This window comes from Varanus komodoensis, unplaced genomic scaffold (genome assembly GCF_004798865.1).
Source record: "Varanus komodoensis strain SLA01 unplaced genomic scaffold, ASM479886v1 scaffold12, whole genome shotgun sequence".
NCBI classification, from domain to species: Eukaryota; Metazoa; Chordata; class Lepidosauria; order Squamata; family Varanidae; genus Varanus; species Varanus komodoensis.
Genome location: NW_025335349.1, coordinates 13,457,799 through 13,476,478, shown reverse-complemented (window position 1 = coordinate 13,476,478; position 18,680 = coordinate 13,457,799). Strand labels below are relative to the sequence as shown.

The following is an 18,680-nucleotide window of genomic DNA, read 5'->3' as shown; positions in this document are numbered from 1 at the left end:
CAATTATATCTGTATGTCTCATCCCATGTTCTCTCAATCCTTCTCTGCCATGGCTTATCTGAACTAGCCAATCGGAGACTGGCTAGATAGATCACGGGAATGCATTACTGCATGATAGAGAAGTTCCTACTGCCTTGAAGAAGAAAGTTGTGTGATCACTGCTGGGAAAAAAAACCCTTCATGACAATTTTACCGACTTTTTTTTTTTTCCCAGAAAAGCCTCCTTCCTGAAGAGAGCCAATGTGACGTGGTGGTTAAGAGTGTGGGACTGGGACCCAAAGATCTAGTCCCTACTCAGCCATGCAACTAACTGAGTGACTTCGGGTCAATCACTGACTCTCAGGCCCATCTACCTCACAGAGTTGTTGTTCTGAGTATAAGATTGAAAGGAAGAAGAGAATAATGTAAGCCACCTTGAGTTGCTTAATAGGAAAAAAGGCAGGATATAACTATAATTAATACATAAATAAATAAATAAATAAATAAATAGTGAGAATGATGGTGTTTAAACTCTGAACAGTCTTGCATGAAATTAATTACCTAGATTAATTCTAGGCTTCAGGACAGAATAGGCCTTGGTCACTGTGGCAGATTACTAGAAAGGGACAGATGACTAGAGGAGGAATTGCACCAATTTTTACTCCCTGATCTCAGAGTGATTTTTAATATCATTGACCACAGTATCCTCCTGTGCAACCTCTATCAGTTTGCAGCTGAAAACACTATTCTATAGTGGTCTGTGACTCATACTTATGGGAACAGTTCCAGAGAATAACAGGTGACTAAGCCTTGAGTTCATGACAGCTGAACTTTGGGGGTTCCACAGGGAACCATCTTATTTATTTTTATTTATTTAAAATATTTTATACCATTCATCAGCCGAAGGGATCTCTGAAACTATTTACATTAAGCTAAAAAAAATCATCATCCCAACCAAAAAACCTTACCTACATACATTTAAAAATCAACAAAAAATCCAGCAAAACCTCTCCTATAATCCATAACAAAGCATCCACGATGAATTGAGCCAGGAGGCAACCCAAAATCCAAGATAAAACATAATACACAATATAAAACTTAGCTATTAAAATGTTCCCCTTCATGGATCATTGCCTTGTCGTGGTGAAGGGCTTGTGTAGCTCAATGAAGCTATGAGCTATGCCGTGCAGGGGAACCCAAGACGGACAGGTCATAGCAGAGAGCTCTGACAAAAGCTGATCATCTGGAGAAGGAAATGAGAACCCACTCCAGTATCCTTGCCATGAAAACCCCATGGACAGTACCAAAAGGCAAAAAGATATGATGCCGGAAGATGAGCCCCTCAGGTTGGAAGGTGTCCAATGTGCTACTGGGGAAGAGCAGAAGGCTAGTACTAGTAGCACCAGAAAGAATGAAGTGACTGGGTCAAAGCCGAAAGGATGATCAGCCATGATGGGCAAGCGTCAAGCATATACTTGCCCCCAAAATTATTTATTATTCATTAACATTTGTTTCCAAAGTGCACTCATCAGGAAATTTGGAGCAAGGTGTCACCAAATGTCACCATGTACTACTTCAGTGGCAGGCTTTCCAGTAGTTGCACTCACCCTCTGGAAAACCCTCCCCCAGTCAGTGCACAAAGCAGGAAAGTGTGACATGTCACATGCCTTCAGAAAACACACTTGTTCACCCAAGTGTTTTCTGTAATTGTTTTAATACTGGACTTTAAAAGTGATTTTAATATTTCTATGTGAACTGGTTAGGGATTTCATTATATAAAGCCTAACAGAAGTATCAAAATACCTATTCTTATCCCTATTCCATCTATCCCTTGCCTTTCTTCATCTTGCAAGCACCCCATGGCAGCTTAGAAGGTTCTTCTCTCCCTTTTATCCTGTAAGTTAGGCTGAGAGTTCATGAATAGCCTAAAGTCATCAAATGAGTTTCATGGCTGAGCGGGGTCTAGAACCCAGATCTCCGGAGTCCCAGTCCAGCACTGAACCACTACACTACCCCGGTTTTAGATAGATAGATAGATAGATAGATAGATAGATAGATAGATAGATAGTTCAATCTAATTTATGGTCAATAAACCATAATTATCATTACATTTGAATACAGTCTGTATTTCCTTCTCTCTACCACAGTCTTGGAAGGTGCTGCCTAGGTACTGCACAACCATTGGAAACAAGGTCACCTGTATACCTTCAGTTCAAAAGCAGATGGCTGCCTTATGTAGGGTACTTCCAGAGACATGATGATCATGTCTTACCCATACTTACCCATACCCATACTTACCCAAACTTATCAGTGTTTAACCTTAAATCTTTGACATTTTTAACTTGTATTCCTTCTAATTACCAATTTTATTGGTAATTGGTTTTCTAGTTAATTGGAAAACTAGTGACTTTTCCAATTAACCACCAATGGAAAAGTCACTAGTTTTCCCACACCCCCAACACATCATTAATGAGTTTTGCCATAAGGCTACATCTGGGTCTCATTTTTAATTGCATTACTTCTGTACCATTTAGAGGGGTAAAACTTTTTAAACCTCAAATTTAGCACTTGCTTGTTAATGTTGAACCTACCAGTCAAGTAGTGCCTAAATCTTTAGGATCCAAACAGCCACCCCAAATAAGGAACATTTGCTACATACTAAGGGAATTCCCTAAATATGCAAAAGTACAGATATTTTAAGCCTCAAAATGGCATGGCAAGAAACTGTGAGCTTCCAAACTTATGAAATGCAAAAAGTATGTAATTTTGAAAAAATACTACAGTCCTAGCCAATATGGCCAAATGGTCAGGAATGTAGAGAATTATAATATTGGAGAAATCATAAAAACCTCTCTCACACATAGCTCAAAATAAAAAAGTGAGAAATTTAGCAAGTAATTCTCCAGTTTGTTGACTTGGAGGTCAATAAAACAATTTATTGTCTATGGTAAGCAGCAAGATTTATTATCATTCTATAGAATGGAAGTATCTGTTGTTAAAGTTAACAGAACTCGCTGAAGAAAAGGGAGAGAAAGCATGTATACTGATAAATATGTCTATAACATATTAACTAATCACAAATAGTTACATTTGATCCTAATGCATGCAAAGATACAAACAGAAACGTTTCTCCTTTCCAGCACAACTCAGGAAGTGATACCTCATATGGGGAAACTTCTAAAGCTCTCTTTCCTATGCATGTACTCTTCTTAAACTTCATCTTACTAGCTTTCTGTGTAACCCTTGCAGTTCTCTAACTTTCTGACTATCCCCCACAGTAGCCACAAACAAGTGGAGGACACCAAGTTGGGAAGGCTGGTCTGAAGGACTCACAACCTGGGAAGACCGTGAGAGCATATAAATGTAGCCTGTGAGCGAAAGCATTTGAGACATAGAATGTTAGAGGTACATTTGAGGGCCCAAAGTGAAATAGAAGATAGGCAAAGATTAAATTGACCTGTTCTTGCCTCTGACAGCTTATAGTAGACATCCTTAGGAGAGGGATTGTGGTTGAGAGAATGTGTTAAATATCCCCTCCCAGAGGCAGATGGGCACCTTTTCAGAATAAGAAATTGCACCTTTTTTTCTCCTTTTCCACTCTCCAGAACCACCAGCCACACCAGTATGTAGCAATAAAATGTTCAGGTTCAAGATTGGCAGCCAATTTTAAACTGAGTCTTCTAGTGCTAGAAAATGGCAGCAAGGGAAGGCTATGATATATGGAGGAGGTGTCCTCCCCCCCCCCCCAATCCTCTACTTCTCTGCTCTGGAAAGCCTGAATAGCACTAACAAAACTCTTTTTCCAGGGCAGGCAGAGCCCTGAAGAAGTGCACTCTTCATCCACAGCTATTCACTGACATTTTGTTGCAAGCCCCATAGTCTCTGCCTTTACAATGAGAATGAGGTATTTAAGCCTCCATCTTTTTTTTTCTTTTTTTTTTTTGGTGCCCCAGTAATTCACTTCCACAAGTAGTGCCCAACACTCGCACAGCATATGTTTCAAGCTTTCATGCACACCTGAAAATGAACAAGAACACTTGTTTGCTTCATAATGCAGAAGTGAGTGTATGTTCATTTCATGGCTTCCTCTAGGAACTATTAAATAGCTGGTGTGCAAGTCATGATCCAAACTGCACAACATAATCAGCCAGATCCACTGCTTTCACAAGCCTGGGAACAGGGCTAAGTACCCACCTGGATACAGCCCAAGAAAGCTCTCCTGGTATCTATCTTCTTGGCATCAGAAGTCAAACTTTCTTTTTGCATTCTTCTAAATTCCTGGTCAATTATTGAGGTGTTACAATTTACTTTTTTGTTGTTTCTATAGTTTGTGTGAGTGGTTATTGTTTCTATCTCTTTCATCTGAAAGAGTCACTGAGAAATAAAATTGCCCGATGTGATTTGGGGGTGGCCACCAAAGAACACTAGATATGGTATAGAAAATTCTGGGAAAGATTCTGTATTGATTCTTTCTTCACCCAAAGACATCAGGTCAGTCTACACATGGTGATAGTCACACATTTAAATTAAGTATACTTAATCTGGCCATTTTAGTCTATAGGAGAAAAAGGAACTATGGGGCACTGATCTGGAATATGCTTCTGGTCTGGAATGGGGCCCACACTAGTTTCTCTGCTTAGAAATACATTCCAGATTGGGCCTCCATAACTGCTTTTGGCATCAAATAAAACTGGCTCAGTTAAGCACACTTGCTTAAACAAGATGTTTGGCAGTTAGGAACATAGATGCTTTGTACTGAGTCAGTATTCTCTACTACTCACTTACTGGCAGTGACTTTCCACGGTTACAGATAGAAGCTTTTTCCAGCCCTACCTTCAGATGCCCAGAATAGAACAGGGAACCTTTACCATACAAAGGATGCATTCAATCACCAAAGTACAACCCTTCCCCACTTAAGGATAAAGTGGAACATACATTTTAAAATAAAATATATAATGCAGTATTTGCCTAGATAAAGTAACTTAAGGCTGATGTGGCATTACGGCATAGTACTATTTGTTTATAAAAGCAGTACACCAGAAAATCCTGTGTCAGTTAGGTTAGGTACAATTAAGTCCCATTGGTTTAAACAATATTTACACAGGTATAATTGGGCACAGAATTGCAGCGTAAGTGTTCAACAAATACATACATCACAGGTTTGTCAAGTGCAACCATCTTTATTACAAATGTTTAGGCATTTACTTTCATGCTTTTCCTCCCTACTAATGGTCAGATTCCATCATCATATGAAGCACTAAGTCATAAGGATTAAATGTCATTAGAGGCACTGGAGCCAGTTTAAACATTAACAGAAAGTAAATAGCTACAGTCTCTTCTACCCATCCTTGGCATGAAAGCAGACAGAAGTTAAAGAACTCGTGGCTTTTTTCAAAATAAGCAGAAGCTACTCCAATAGTCTCACAAACATGCATTTAAACTCAATTAAAAACAGATTCTCATATTTAAATCTATCCTTCAAGAAATGCAGACTGAATAATGGTTGACAGACAGAGAAGCATTATCTGCAATACTGACAGCATGCTTCATAGAATGTTTTGCTAAAAGCTGTTTCAACAACTATGTCACAATTAATAGTCTGATTTTACCTTCCCATGCATCCATTGCTACCTGGTTGCCAGAGCATATGAACTGTTGCTTGCATTTAATCTTTAGGAACTTTTATAAAAGTTTTCTCTTAGTTAATGGAAAATGAAATGTTATTGGAAATACCTAGCTTGAAGGATGCTTCTGTTCTCTTAAACAGCTGAGACAGTAGAAGAAACTGCAAATGAATTAATGATTCTCAAAAGGGACTTTATTAACATTCTCAGCAAGATGAATGGAAAGCAGATTCAGCTGCTCATTGAGCTGAACTACATCTCCTACTAATTCATATGTATATCTTCTTCCATCAGCCCTTTCTTCCCCCTGACCCAAAGAAATATATGCAGTGTCTGGTGTAAAGGAATTTACCTGCAGCTCCAACTAAAACCATTCTTCCCTGCATTATCTTAATATACACTTTATACACCCCTCCATGGTATGCAGAGATGGGGGAAGTTTAAACCCTCTCTTCTTGCTGCTGAGATCTAGAGATTGCGGAGGACTCCAAGTTAAACCATCCTTTTCACATGACGCCCAGTTGCATCTTGAATGCCTCTATAGTGTGGGAGAGTCTGCAACCTCCCTAGGTAAATGGTTCTATTGTTGTACTGCTGTAACAGTCTAGAAGTTCTTTCTGATGTTCAGCAAGAACCTGTCTTCCTGTAACATGTTTTACATTTTACATTGCGGGCTGGGGGGGGGGAGAGTAACAATGAGATCAGCAAATGTTCTAGCTCTGTTTTATATGAAAAAGTAGTCTTGATCACTTCTCAGAAGTGATCCTGTAATCTTTTCATCATATCGTTTGGGCATATTTGTTCTCCCTCTGCTGGGTTTTCTCAAGTAACAGTCATACATTAAAAATGTATGACGTACATAATAGTAAAGGTAAAGTTCTCCCTGTGGCATTAAGACCAGTCAGTCATGTCTGACCCTAGGGGGCAAAGCTCCTCTCTGTTTCTTAGCCGAGGGAGCCAATGTTTGAACACAGACAGTTTCCGTGGTCATGTGGCCAGCATGACTAAAAGCTGAGGTGCACGGAATGTTGTTACCTTCCTTACTCTCATTTGCATGCTTTCGAACTACTAGGGTGGCTGGGACAAAGCAATGGAAGGTCACCCCATTGTGCGGATTCAAACTGCTGACCTTTTGATTGACAATCTCAGCAGCTCAGCAGTTTAACCCACTGTGCCACTCATCCCTTTTAACATACATAATACAGTGATGTTTCCAAAGTCATTCTGTCAGAGTGGGCCTCTACAAGCATTACAGCCATTGCACCTCGATCCCTCCTCTTTACTCCTGAATAATAAAATTACCTGTCTGCTGGGGCAGCACCAGCAGACAAAAGAACATCTAGCTGCCATCACTCAACAGTTCATCTGAGTTGCAGCTACTGCATTTGTTTCTTCCTTTCTACCCTTCAATTGCAAAACGACCTTTAGTCCTCAGGGGAATGTAGTAAAGAGCATGTAACCAGGCAATGGACCAAGCAATTACCAGCACTACAGGGAATGAAATAAGAAGAAAGGTGACAGAAACATCCACATCCCATAATGAAAATGACATTTAGTGGGCAATAATGTGGAGGTGATATTCTGCTTCAGAGTAAAACTAAGGGGGTTTTTTGGAAGGGGGGAGAAAATGACTTAATACCTCTGATAATTTTATATATCATGGGGCCCTTCTGTTCAAAAGGAACAGAGATCAATAAAATGAAGTACTTGAATGAGTTAGTGTGTTCTGTGAATAGACGAGGCCCTTCTAGGACCTCATCTGCTACCACACTGAAGAAAAGCAAAAACATGGCATTCCTATAAAACATAGAACTGCATAAGATAGAGAACTTGGGTACTTGAGAAAAATCTTCACCCATTAAACTATCACTGTTCCCTTATTACATTAAATTCAAATGATCTGAGACAGTTGTGCCTATGGATGAAGCTTTGATCAGTTGTATAATATGCCCTACATAGCCTGGAACCACAACAGACAAGTTGGATAACAGATGCCACACAGGAAAAGAATAGCTTCCTGCTTGCATACAGGTAGCTAGATCACAACATTTCATAAACCTAAAAATGTCAGAGGTTTTTATAAGCCAGCAGATGTAGAAGTGATTTGGGGCCGAGCAAGGCTCTCTGAAGTATCCAAAACCCCTTTACAGAGTACAACAGAAATCAGTTATACTTGCAGAAACCATTTAAAAGGAGATTTGAGTTCTTTGCATTAGCTACATCTTTTGAATAGCTATCATTTAAATCCTATGTCTGTTATTGTTTCTAAATCAGCAAATTTATATTTTTAGAAGTTCTATATTTGGTCTCATCTCTCTGTTTCTCCTATTTAATCCATATATATTTAACATGCTGAATTTGCTATATCACAATTTCCATAGGAACAGAACATTACATCATAAATGCAGAACTATTACCTCACCACAGGATCTGGCAAGAAAAGAACCTGCATAGTATCAGGAAAACCATTTCTTCTCCCCATAAAAGTATCTAATAGCAACAGTGAAACAGAGACCCTAATTCAGGAACATACCATGGCAAAACATGTACTTTTAAGTGTATAATAGTCTAAGGACTGCAGACTGAGTGTAGTTTTCCCTTATAAATTAAGCATGGTCATATGAAGCTCAAAATAGCCTGGGCATCAAATACCTTAGGAATTAATTCTCCTGGGACAAGTGAGATCATGGTATGGTGCTCTTCTCTCACTGCTCCAGACAGACATTTCTGCTGAGTTTGAAAATGTGCTTTGTTAGTGTAGAACTGAAATACTGTAGAATGACCTTTCAAATAGACATCATTATTGAGTTTTAGGTGGTAGGTTAAGCCCCACATGTTCCACCAGGCCTCTGGAGATGATGGATGAGTCCATCAACATTTGTATTTTATTTATTTATTTAGACACATTTATAGGCCGCCTATAACTGCCAAGGCCTTCCTAGGTGGCTTACAATACATGCATTATCCACTTTCCATTATTGCTATGAAAGTTTGTCATGTTGTGGGAATTCTCTTATTGTTGATAATTGGCTGAAGGCAATGTTTTTAAGGTGTATTTTAATGTTGCATAATTTATATACCTTCTTGAGAGATGGAAAATCAGTTCAGAACTCTTACAAATAATTATACATAATTTGATTCCTAACAGAGACTGGACTATCAAATAGCCAGCATTTGATATTATTTCAAACTAGGAATCTTTGTATAACCACTTCAACTATCTCTTCAAAATTACGAAAGGGAACTTTTAAGCACAGTTGATTTCAGAGGGAGAGTGAACCATCTGTTCAACATTCTCTAATTGAAGTCAGAGGAACTAAACTTTGGTTTGCCAATGCCTCCCCCAAATAAATATATTACCAAATGAAAAATGTAAATATAGCCTAAATACCACATCAAAGTGATTTTTTCTTGAGAAGTATTCTAAGTTAAAATAATTGAAAGATCAGGTGATACAAATAAAATTATTCTGTACCATAGAGATGGTACCTTTACATGTGAGTAATGAACAGTATTGTAATCCTTTTGAAATTATTCTTATTTAGATTAAAGACTACGTTGTTGCTTTATTCCCACAACTGGCTGGTATGGTAAAGAGATCAATCTCCTTCTTTATAAGTAACATCTTTAACATTTGCTCTCTTTCTGTGCCTGTGATTAAATGTAACATTTTGAAATCCCAAAGTTCTGAGAAAAGCATAAATCCTTGTCTCACAGCTGCTGTTTGACTCTGGAAACACATGCATTTTCTTTTCAAGCCTTAGCTATCAAGAAATCCCAACAGACATGAGCTGGAGAACACCTGTATCTCTTCATTTAGCTCCAATAATGGAGTTTAAACTTTAAAATTACAAAAATAGATGCTATGTTCAGCTGCAGTTACATTTTGTGCCTAATTCCCGTGAACAAAAATGCAAAGAGCATGAAATCATTCAAGCAAGCTCTGTCATCAAGAGGATAAGATTTTTTTTGCACCAGAAATCCAGTGGGAACATGACAGAAAACTGGCAACAATTATAGATAAAGTACATAGTTAAGTCCTCAGGGAGAAAAAAGGAAATGTAACAAGATAGATGGGTAAAAATTTTATGCTTTTATGCCCAAACCATAAATGTGAATTGTCTTTAATAATTAGAATGTCCTTGCCCATTTGTTGTATTTTAAGAAGTCAACACATTAAATATTGTGATCATGTATTTTCGTGTAATATATATATAAAAGTAAAATACACAACTAAAAGCATGTTGTTTGCAGTCTAGAGTTAGAGTTGATGGCATCTTGAACCTGAATTGCAAATAACAAAAACCGGCAGCTTCATTTTACCCTCTCATGAATGCATTAAAAAACTGAGGCAGCAAACCTGGATTTTATGCCCATCCCTTCCTTTCCAATTAACCCCACTGAACAAAATTAACCTTTACAAAGTATGGAAGTATCAAATAACATTGTTGTTGCTGTTAAAATTTATGTTTCTGCAGGCTGCAGTATGGTATTTGGTCTTTCTGCTTTTTGGGAGAAAAAAAAAGATCATACATGGAATGCTCTACCTACCACACTAAAACTTTTTAAAAGAGCTGTCATGAAGACCCAGAGGACATTAAATGTTTCATAAATATTTAAAAAAGAAAAGTTAGCACCTTGAAAAATAGGTCTGCTGGACTGCAAAAATATTAAACAAATTTATAACACTATCTCTTCCATGACCTGAACCTAAAGTATTATTTATCTAGCCTATCCTAAAGTCTGTAAATAAAATCAAACTGACATCTATGCCAATTTTAATGAAAAATGTGTTTTTACAAGCAACAAGCACCATACAACAAGCAACTGGAGTTTCCCATTAGAAAGAATCCTTAATCAGGGAACAATAACTACCTTTTCAGAGCCAAGGGTCAGAGTAGAAATATTCAAAAATAAGTAAAATGAAGAAAACTCTGTGACCTGGTTTGCACAGAACAACAACCCATCACAGGTAACTAGTGACACTGGGTTGCCATGTTGCCCAAACCGAACCTGTTTTCTCAGGACCAAGCCAGAAAGGCAATGTATAGGTTGTTCATGGAGTCCAATTGCCGATATGTTGTCATGTCATTTGAACCCAGAAAAGCAATTTCATTGTGGGTTGTGGGCATCTGTTAGTAAGCTGCTTGGCAAGAGTAGGGAGGGAGGGAGGGAGGTGAGAGGGGTGCTAAATAGGAAAAAGGCCTTCTCAGTGGCTGCTCCCCACCTCTGGAATAAATTCCCAAGGGAAATTTGCCTGGCAATGTCACTATTTTCATTTTGATGCCATGCAAAAACATACCTTTTTAATATTTAACTGACACTGTACTCCTTCCACTTATTCAATGTTGTATATACCTGGTTTACAAATTTTAAGGCTTTTACATTTTTTTAATTGTTTTATATTTTAAAATGTATTTGTATGAGTTTTGTAAGCCACCTTACATATATATAAATCTAGTGCCACAGTTTATGATTTTGCCCTTGCCACCACCAATGGAAAGGCCTCCACTGATGACGAAGTGGCACTTAGGAGTGAATATCATTGGTACACCACCTTAAAAAACTCATGCGAATGCATTGTAACCCCCTCTTTCTTCCTTTTGTCAGTCTTATCAATACCTTGATATGCATAGTCAAGCCTAGACAATTTTCTTGGATTTTTCAGTTGCCAAATGGAGCTGTGACATATATACCACATATGAAAAGTGGCAAAGCGAGACTGCATATTGTTGGGAGTGAGTAAGACTAGTGCTGTTGGTGTGCATTCTCAAGGCCAACTCATCTGGATTCAGAGAAGGAAGATGAGGAGCAGGGGGAGTATATTAATGGTCGGATGCTGTGGGGTTTGTTTTACTCTACTTATTTATGGTAAGCCACCCCCTAGACATTCTGTAGGGTACAGGATAGAAAAGCTTTTAATAAATAAAATAAATAATGTAGGTGCGGAAGCCCCCCCCCCCCCCCCCAGACAGGAACCCATAGTAACCACAGAGGTAAGTACTCCAAAAAGGAGCCATGAAAAGTGCAGAAGTCAATCTCTCCCTTTTCAGGAGTTCCTGAAGTGCTGAAAAGGGGGAGGACACTGAGAAGTGCAGTTCAACACTTAAAAGCCAGAGGAGGATGTTGTTCCTCATTTGCCCCATTGCTAATTTCCGGAGTTCCAAAAATTAAAGAAAGAAACAGCAGGAAACAAAAAGGAGTAGCAATTGGGTGGGTTGAGACAAGATGTGGCATACTGTGGAATACTGGGGATAATGGTTGAAAGAGGAAGGAGTGGGTGAACAAGCCATACTGAGCCCCATTTTCCACTGGGCATACCATGGGTTGTTGCGCAAACCACCCACAATGTGTAGCTTAGCATGTCATTCTAACTCATCCTGTGTTAGAATCTCATTCTTTCATTGGATTTCTTTCAGTCTGGTCTACTAACTAACTTATTACTTTTCTGTCTCAGTCTTTCTGAAAGGACAATTATCTCTGAGCCTTCTCAATTATATTCCTAACTACCCCCTTTCCTTGAAAATGGCTGGATAGATCACACTAATTTATAGATATGAATTGTGACATTATGTCCAAAATAAATATAAATATATATCACAATCTTGGAGCCACTTTAGATGCTTAAATGCACTTTTTCCTCTCATGCTTCTCAGTCTAACCTGAAGGAGGGCATCCTTCAAAAGTGGAAAAAGCTCTCAGTGTTTAAAGATGATCGTGAATTACAAATGGAACATGAAAAATAAACCTGATTTTTTTCCCCATCCAATTAAAACTCTTGGGTCTATCCTCCATGACCCATCTAAGAGGTTAACCCAACTAGGCATTCTCCACAGTATTCACTCCTCATAATGTGATGGTGGAAAAGGATAAGGAACAGCTTTAACTTGCTGAGCAGAGTGTGTACAGCTATAGCAGCACTCTAAACTAAATGTCTAGTTAGAGTTAACCCAGCATTTTAAAGCTGAGTAAGAACACACCATCCCTTTAAATGGGGCATATTTTAATGAAAACAATTTGAAGATAAGTTAAAGACTTCAACTGATGTATCTCATAACAAAAATTAACATATTAGTGCTCTATAAAAAGCATTATCTTGAAGAAAAACAATCCAACATAGGTATTAAAAAAGTGAAGTGTCAAAAGGGCAACATATACACACAATTAACATTACTTCATAAGAGAATAAGACGAAGCCATGCTGACCAAACCAAGGGTGCATCTCTTCCATATTTGGTTCACACAGTGGCCCACTCACAAGTACTGTATCGTAGCAGAATACAAGGAGATTCCAACAGTAGGTTTCAACTTTCTAAATTATATTGCAATGGAATTCACTACATTCTACATGCAACAAACAAATATATTTCCCATCAGCTAACTTAGCGTGCTTCCAGAACTCTTTACCAACCCTAACCCGAACCCACACACCAAAACAGAAAGAGAAAGATGAAAGAATGCAATTCTTCCAAGAATTTTGCACTCACCAGAACTATAGCTGTAATCCTTAGGCTGCGGAATCTGAATTGTGAAGGCTAACAAATCTGGAGCAAGCAAAGACTCAGGCTTTCTACTTTCATTGAGCCACTTGCTGCTGTGCAAGTCTCTGGTATCAGATGGGCCTTGAATTAAAGGGATCAGCTTCTCCTTCCCTCCATCACCTAAGCACATTATTAAAACAATATTTTATTCAATAAATGGATGTCTGTTAGAATTCACAGAATTGACTGATTCATTATATAACCACCATGCCATTTATTATACTAAAACAGCAGATTAACATTTTTAGGAATGCATAATAATTGCAGCTTACTTAATTCTGACACATTTCTGAAAAATAACATTTGTAGAGTATTTGATCATTAAATAAATTTTAAAAGATGGCAGCAGTATTTCACCTCAGACTTTGTTTTTATTAAATACATACACTAACAGACCTTGCAAACATTTGAGGCAATCAAAATCAATGCACCAATAATGATCTCCATGAAATGCATGTTCTATGGGAACATTACATGTATCACAAATATTTAACAAGATACAAATAATGTCTTAGGGAGCAATCCTCTGGCCCCTAGACAGAGTCTAATATACACACACATCCCAGAAACAAAGGCTGATTTCTATCTCCTACTACATTTAATGAAAGTTTAGTATTAAAATCTCCAGGCCATGGCATTAAAATATTTTGTAATAACAAATGCCATTTTCTCTAAGTTAGATTGGATTTGTATTTTGACATTTTCAATATTGTAACTGGTTGTTAATTGGCAAACCAGGAATATGTCATACCTGGCAATGAGGATAATCGTGGCAATACAGTTTCCCATGACTAAAAGCATAATCTCATGGACCTTCAGAGGGCCTCCCAGCTGATAGGCATACAAAATGTTGTATTCCCCTCCCGCTCAAGGACACAGATAGAACTATGACCTTGGAAAGGAGGGAATTCTCACTCACCTTTCCCCACAGCCCCTATGTTTTCCAGCTGTCCCCAAATGAGTTTGATATTGCCTCCCCAGAAGATGATAGGGAGGAAGTGTCAAGGTATTTGCCAGATTCACAAGCTTCTCTATTCTGGTCCCTGTTCCCAAGAAGGTAAGCAAATAACACAAAGGAAGAATGGGAGGTGAAAATGGGAGGTCCTTTGGTTATCTGTCCACTGTGAGGTGTGCTTTTTCTGGTTACAATTATATTACTGACATCATTTACAGGAACATTAGGAAATCAGGAGCAAGACTTTTTCTGTGCAAGGCTGCTCCCTCTTGCAAAGGAGTACCTCACAGAAGGTGACAAGTAACCGTATTGTTTATATCTCTTTTTCCAAAAAGTTTTAATTAGCAATGTGATTTTTAAAAAATCCAATATTGGGTAACAGGACCCCCATACAAAATTAAGGATGAGATTAATTCTGGGGCTGCACTCATATTCTGACTGGAACTCTTTAATGATATAACTGTAAAGACTACTCTTCCCATATATTTAATTTGAAGCCCTTTGGGCTACATTCAACTTTATGTGGGCTGACTTCCATGCCTGCAACAGATTTTCTCCTTCCTCCCTCTATGGCCCTTCAAGTCTCTTAAATAAACTCCAGAGAAACCTCCTACCCTACAGAACAGATGGACAGACATTGCAAAGATGTAGCGCGAAAAGTAATCTAGCCTAGTAGCATGTCCTTCCCCATGGTTCCTCCCAGATGGAAGGAAGCTTCATCAGTCCCATCCAATATGACCAATAATCAGGAAAGCTGAGGCTTGTAGTTCAGTCTGGAAGGGACCAAGCTGGGGAAAGCCTCACTAAAGAATTCCATTCCACTGGCAAACACCATTGGATATAACCCAGTATCTGAACTGTGATAATCATAAATCCAACATAAAAATCGCATTCAGTATATTATTTCAACATTGGTAAAAGATCTAACCTTTAGATATATTTAGAACACGGTAAAGATTTAAAACACAACAGTGTGGTTAAAACACTGATACACCTGAGATAGGTAAGCTACCCTGAGGTGCTGTGGCACAACTGGGCAGCATACAAAAGTTTTAAGTAAATAAATAAATAAATAAAGTTCAGGAAATGGCTTCAGTTTTTAAAAAATAGTCTCCCTGATTTCACAGAAATATTTATTGGTATTGATCTTTTTCTTGATTTTGACCTTTGTAGATATGGCACTCTCAAGATCTTTAACAACCAAAACACCTTAATACAGTTTGGTACTGTTTATTTGCCTTTTGATGACGCAATGCTACATCATTCTACCATGCTTCTAAAAACAAAACAAAAATATCTCTGATTCATAGAAACAATGAATAAATTCTTGTTTCAGTAACTCTCCTTGTAAAAAGCAAGGCCAATTCTCCTACACAGGCCATAAACTTTTACATGGTCCAGCTGCACATACCTGGGGCTTTGGCACAAATTTTTATTGATCCCATGGTCCCAGAGGCACATTTGACCAATGATGTGCTGCAGTACTTCAATTCAACATTCTGGATTGAGCCCTCAAGAGTTGGCAGGGGATTCTTAGATTTCACACCTAATAAAAGAAAACTGCAAATGTACTAGCCTGTTGAATTTAAATATTTTATATTCTATCACCAAGGAACTTACATTCAATTATACTTTCATTATCTCCTTTAGACAGTCCTACAGAGCTTTTGTTTGGACTCTAAGGTGAGTCTCGGTACAGGATACCTTTATTTACATAGACATGCATATGATACCTATATCAGATATGAACACATGTATATACATAAAAACTACAAAAATTTGTTTTAAATTAATTAGCTAATAGCCTTTACATAGACAATAAACATTGTTTTCGTTTTACAATACAGACAAAGCCAGTTTTCTCTAGCAACATTTAATCGTGTGATTTTGGCATGTTAAAACAGGTAAAAACCATCTTAGCTTGCATGGAAAGAACTTTTAATTCAGTAGCAAAATAAAAAATTAAACATATGCAGCTGAGTTGCACAGCAGGTAACCGAACTTGCCATCTTTTTATGGAAACCAAAGTTCAAACATTGCTTTACATCAAAAGTGGAAATATGTTTGGTGGTCTCTTCTCAGTCTCCATTTGCAGTAGTCTCTCAAGGACGCTACTACTGCACAGTTTGGCACAACTAAGCACTTGCACTTACTGGCAGCTGCTTCTGAAGAAATACCTAGTACTGCAACAGTGGGGGATGCAATAGGTCAGGAGTGCAGAACTTTGGCACCGTTGCACAGGAATGCAAATGGAAGAGCCACCCACATTACATTTGGCTGCAGCCATTCTTATTTCATAACATTCATAAACCTCCAGTATTTGGAAAAGTTAGTTAACACAACTGTAAGAAAAAAAAGTTACTGAAAAGAACAAAAGAAATTTAATTTCCCTCCCCCTCATTTTACAAGGAATTCCAAACACAAATTGGTCAAGTTTAAATTGAACCCTCTCTTTATTTGCATCTGGAAGCACAAGACATGGACTAGTAAAGAGTGTCGCACAGAGTATCATACACATTGCACTACGAGAAGCCTCCTTTCACACACAATAGTTTAGCATTCAGTACCAGTTACATTAATAAATAATAACATGCTACCTGGTGAACAGCCTTGATATAAAATCATTATTTTGATTTGACATGGCCTCCAAGCAGTGCTTTTCAAGTAGCTTGCTTTGTGTTATAGGAGTTTCACATCACTATACAACAAATAGCTAAATGAACCTCTTTCCACTACAAACTCTTGTGACCAGCTGTTCTTTAAAAACTATGAGGCTACATACTGAAAGATGAGAACAGCTCTTTTTCAAGTGAACCATTCCTGCTGTGGAAAAATAGCATGAGACAATATAATTAAACACAGTTACAATGCCTAGGGGAGCAGTAATAAGGCTGCACTACTGTACAAATACTATTTTTATTAACCAAACACATTTTTATGCTATTGAGAAGAGAAACTGTGATCAATTTTTCTTATTGGTTCAATAGTTTCAGAAGACAGAAAGAATATAATCCAATGGATTCTTCTGAAACCCTGTATACATAGAATTTAAAAACGCTTACTTACAAAGAACCAATATGAGGAGTCAGATGTTCAGATCCCATTGAGTTATGAGTATCTGGGTGACCTTGCCCAGTTTCTATCTCTTAAGAGCCTCATCTATCCCTGCTTGCTGGGGAGATGTGCCCACATACACATACACTTGGTGATTGGCACCTGTTTCCTTTGTCCAAGAAAAATTTATGGGAGTTTCTGAAAATTTGTCCTATTTCCAAACTCCCAGTGCCCTGCCTCTTTACTTGCCCAGTCACAGAGAGAGAAGGTCTTATTTCTGATATTCAGCAGATCAGATAAACGCTTTTCTTTTCTCAGAAGAAAGGGAAGGGAAGGGAGCCTCTTATAGCTTTGAGTAAGGAAAATGTGTCCTGCCTTCTGCATGGATTTGCTGGAAGGATCTAATTAGAGTGTGTGGGAACATCTCCATGGGTATGAAAATGAGAGGGATGTACGTCCATTCACCAATGGTTTCAGCTACACTGGACAGTTTGGCTGGTGTCCATGTAGACTGCTGGCACACATCTTCCACTTACTAGGTTGGTGACAATTCACCCCACAGGCAAAAAACAGTTCCTTACAACTTGGTGCAGGTGTACAGATTTTGTACATAAAAATGATTATAGTAAAGAAGAGATTTCTGAATTTGCAGGCAGAAACAGTGCTAAATGCATCTAACAGTATTAAAAGGTGCATCAAAATCTGTTATAGACTTCTCAGAAAACTGAAAGCCAAATGGAAAAAATTAGCAAGATCTGGGTGAAAGAGAGAAAAATACTGAAATATAAAGGAGTCACCAATACAATAAATTTTAAGAAATTTTGTTCACCCATCCTCCCCTGCACCCCCAGAAGTTTTGATGTCCAGACACTTGGATTTTATATATACATCTTTTGAAATAATTCTGTAAGCAATACATTTCTTGGGAGGTCTTTCTTTACTTACTTCTTTTCTATCATAAGTTGGAAAGTACTTGTAAGTCTTTAACCCAAAGTTAGTGCATCTTTTAGTATGGGAAGACAATCAAGAACAGTTTCTCCATGAGAACCTAATTTTATTTCTTCTTGCAGTAGCTACAATGGAGTTGACTGAACACTGGCAAAACTCTTCTGGATATTCGACAGTAAATAAATTCACAAGGACTTGGTTTCTGGCAGTGGGCCAATTCAGATATGGAATAAGCAGCAATGAATTCAAGTAGTTCCCACTCCTTTATCTCCATCAAGCATAGCAAAAAGGATATTGGAACATTTTTCTCTTTCTGATTAACTGTGTAACATGCGTACCCCAAACTGTGGTTTAAAAACCTGAACTCTAAACTGTAGCTAATCTGAACGATGACGGAAACCAGCCTGTTTGATAGCCCATGATTTTGTATTGGATTGTTTCAAACAAACCTTAAGATTAACTATTTGTTGATATCAAAAGTACCAGATATTTTTTTGCAACATTCAAAGCTCAAATTTCCTCCTTATAACTGTGTCAGAGTAGAGAAATGGGGAAATGTGTACAAGCTCAAACTTTGTT

General features: G+C 38.0%; 1 protein-coding gene across 1 annotated transcript in view; it reads right to left on the bottom strand.

The window, feature by feature from the left end:
- The window catches only part of VPS13B (vacuolar protein sorting 13 homolog B), a gene marked incomplete at its 5' end in the record, with an annotated part of 380,746 nt that overhangs the window by 329,478 nt on the left and 32,588 nt on the right, over window positions 1–18,680 (bottom strand). Inside the window, 2 exons of the mRNA XM_044421459.1 lie at window positions 13,091–13,264; window positions 15,511–15,645. Coding sequence (XP_044277394.1) covers window positions 13,091–13,264; window positions 15,511–15,645 — 309 coding nt within the window. The remainder of the gene's footprint in view (window positions 1–13,090; window positions 13,265–15,510; window positions 15,646–18,680) is intronic.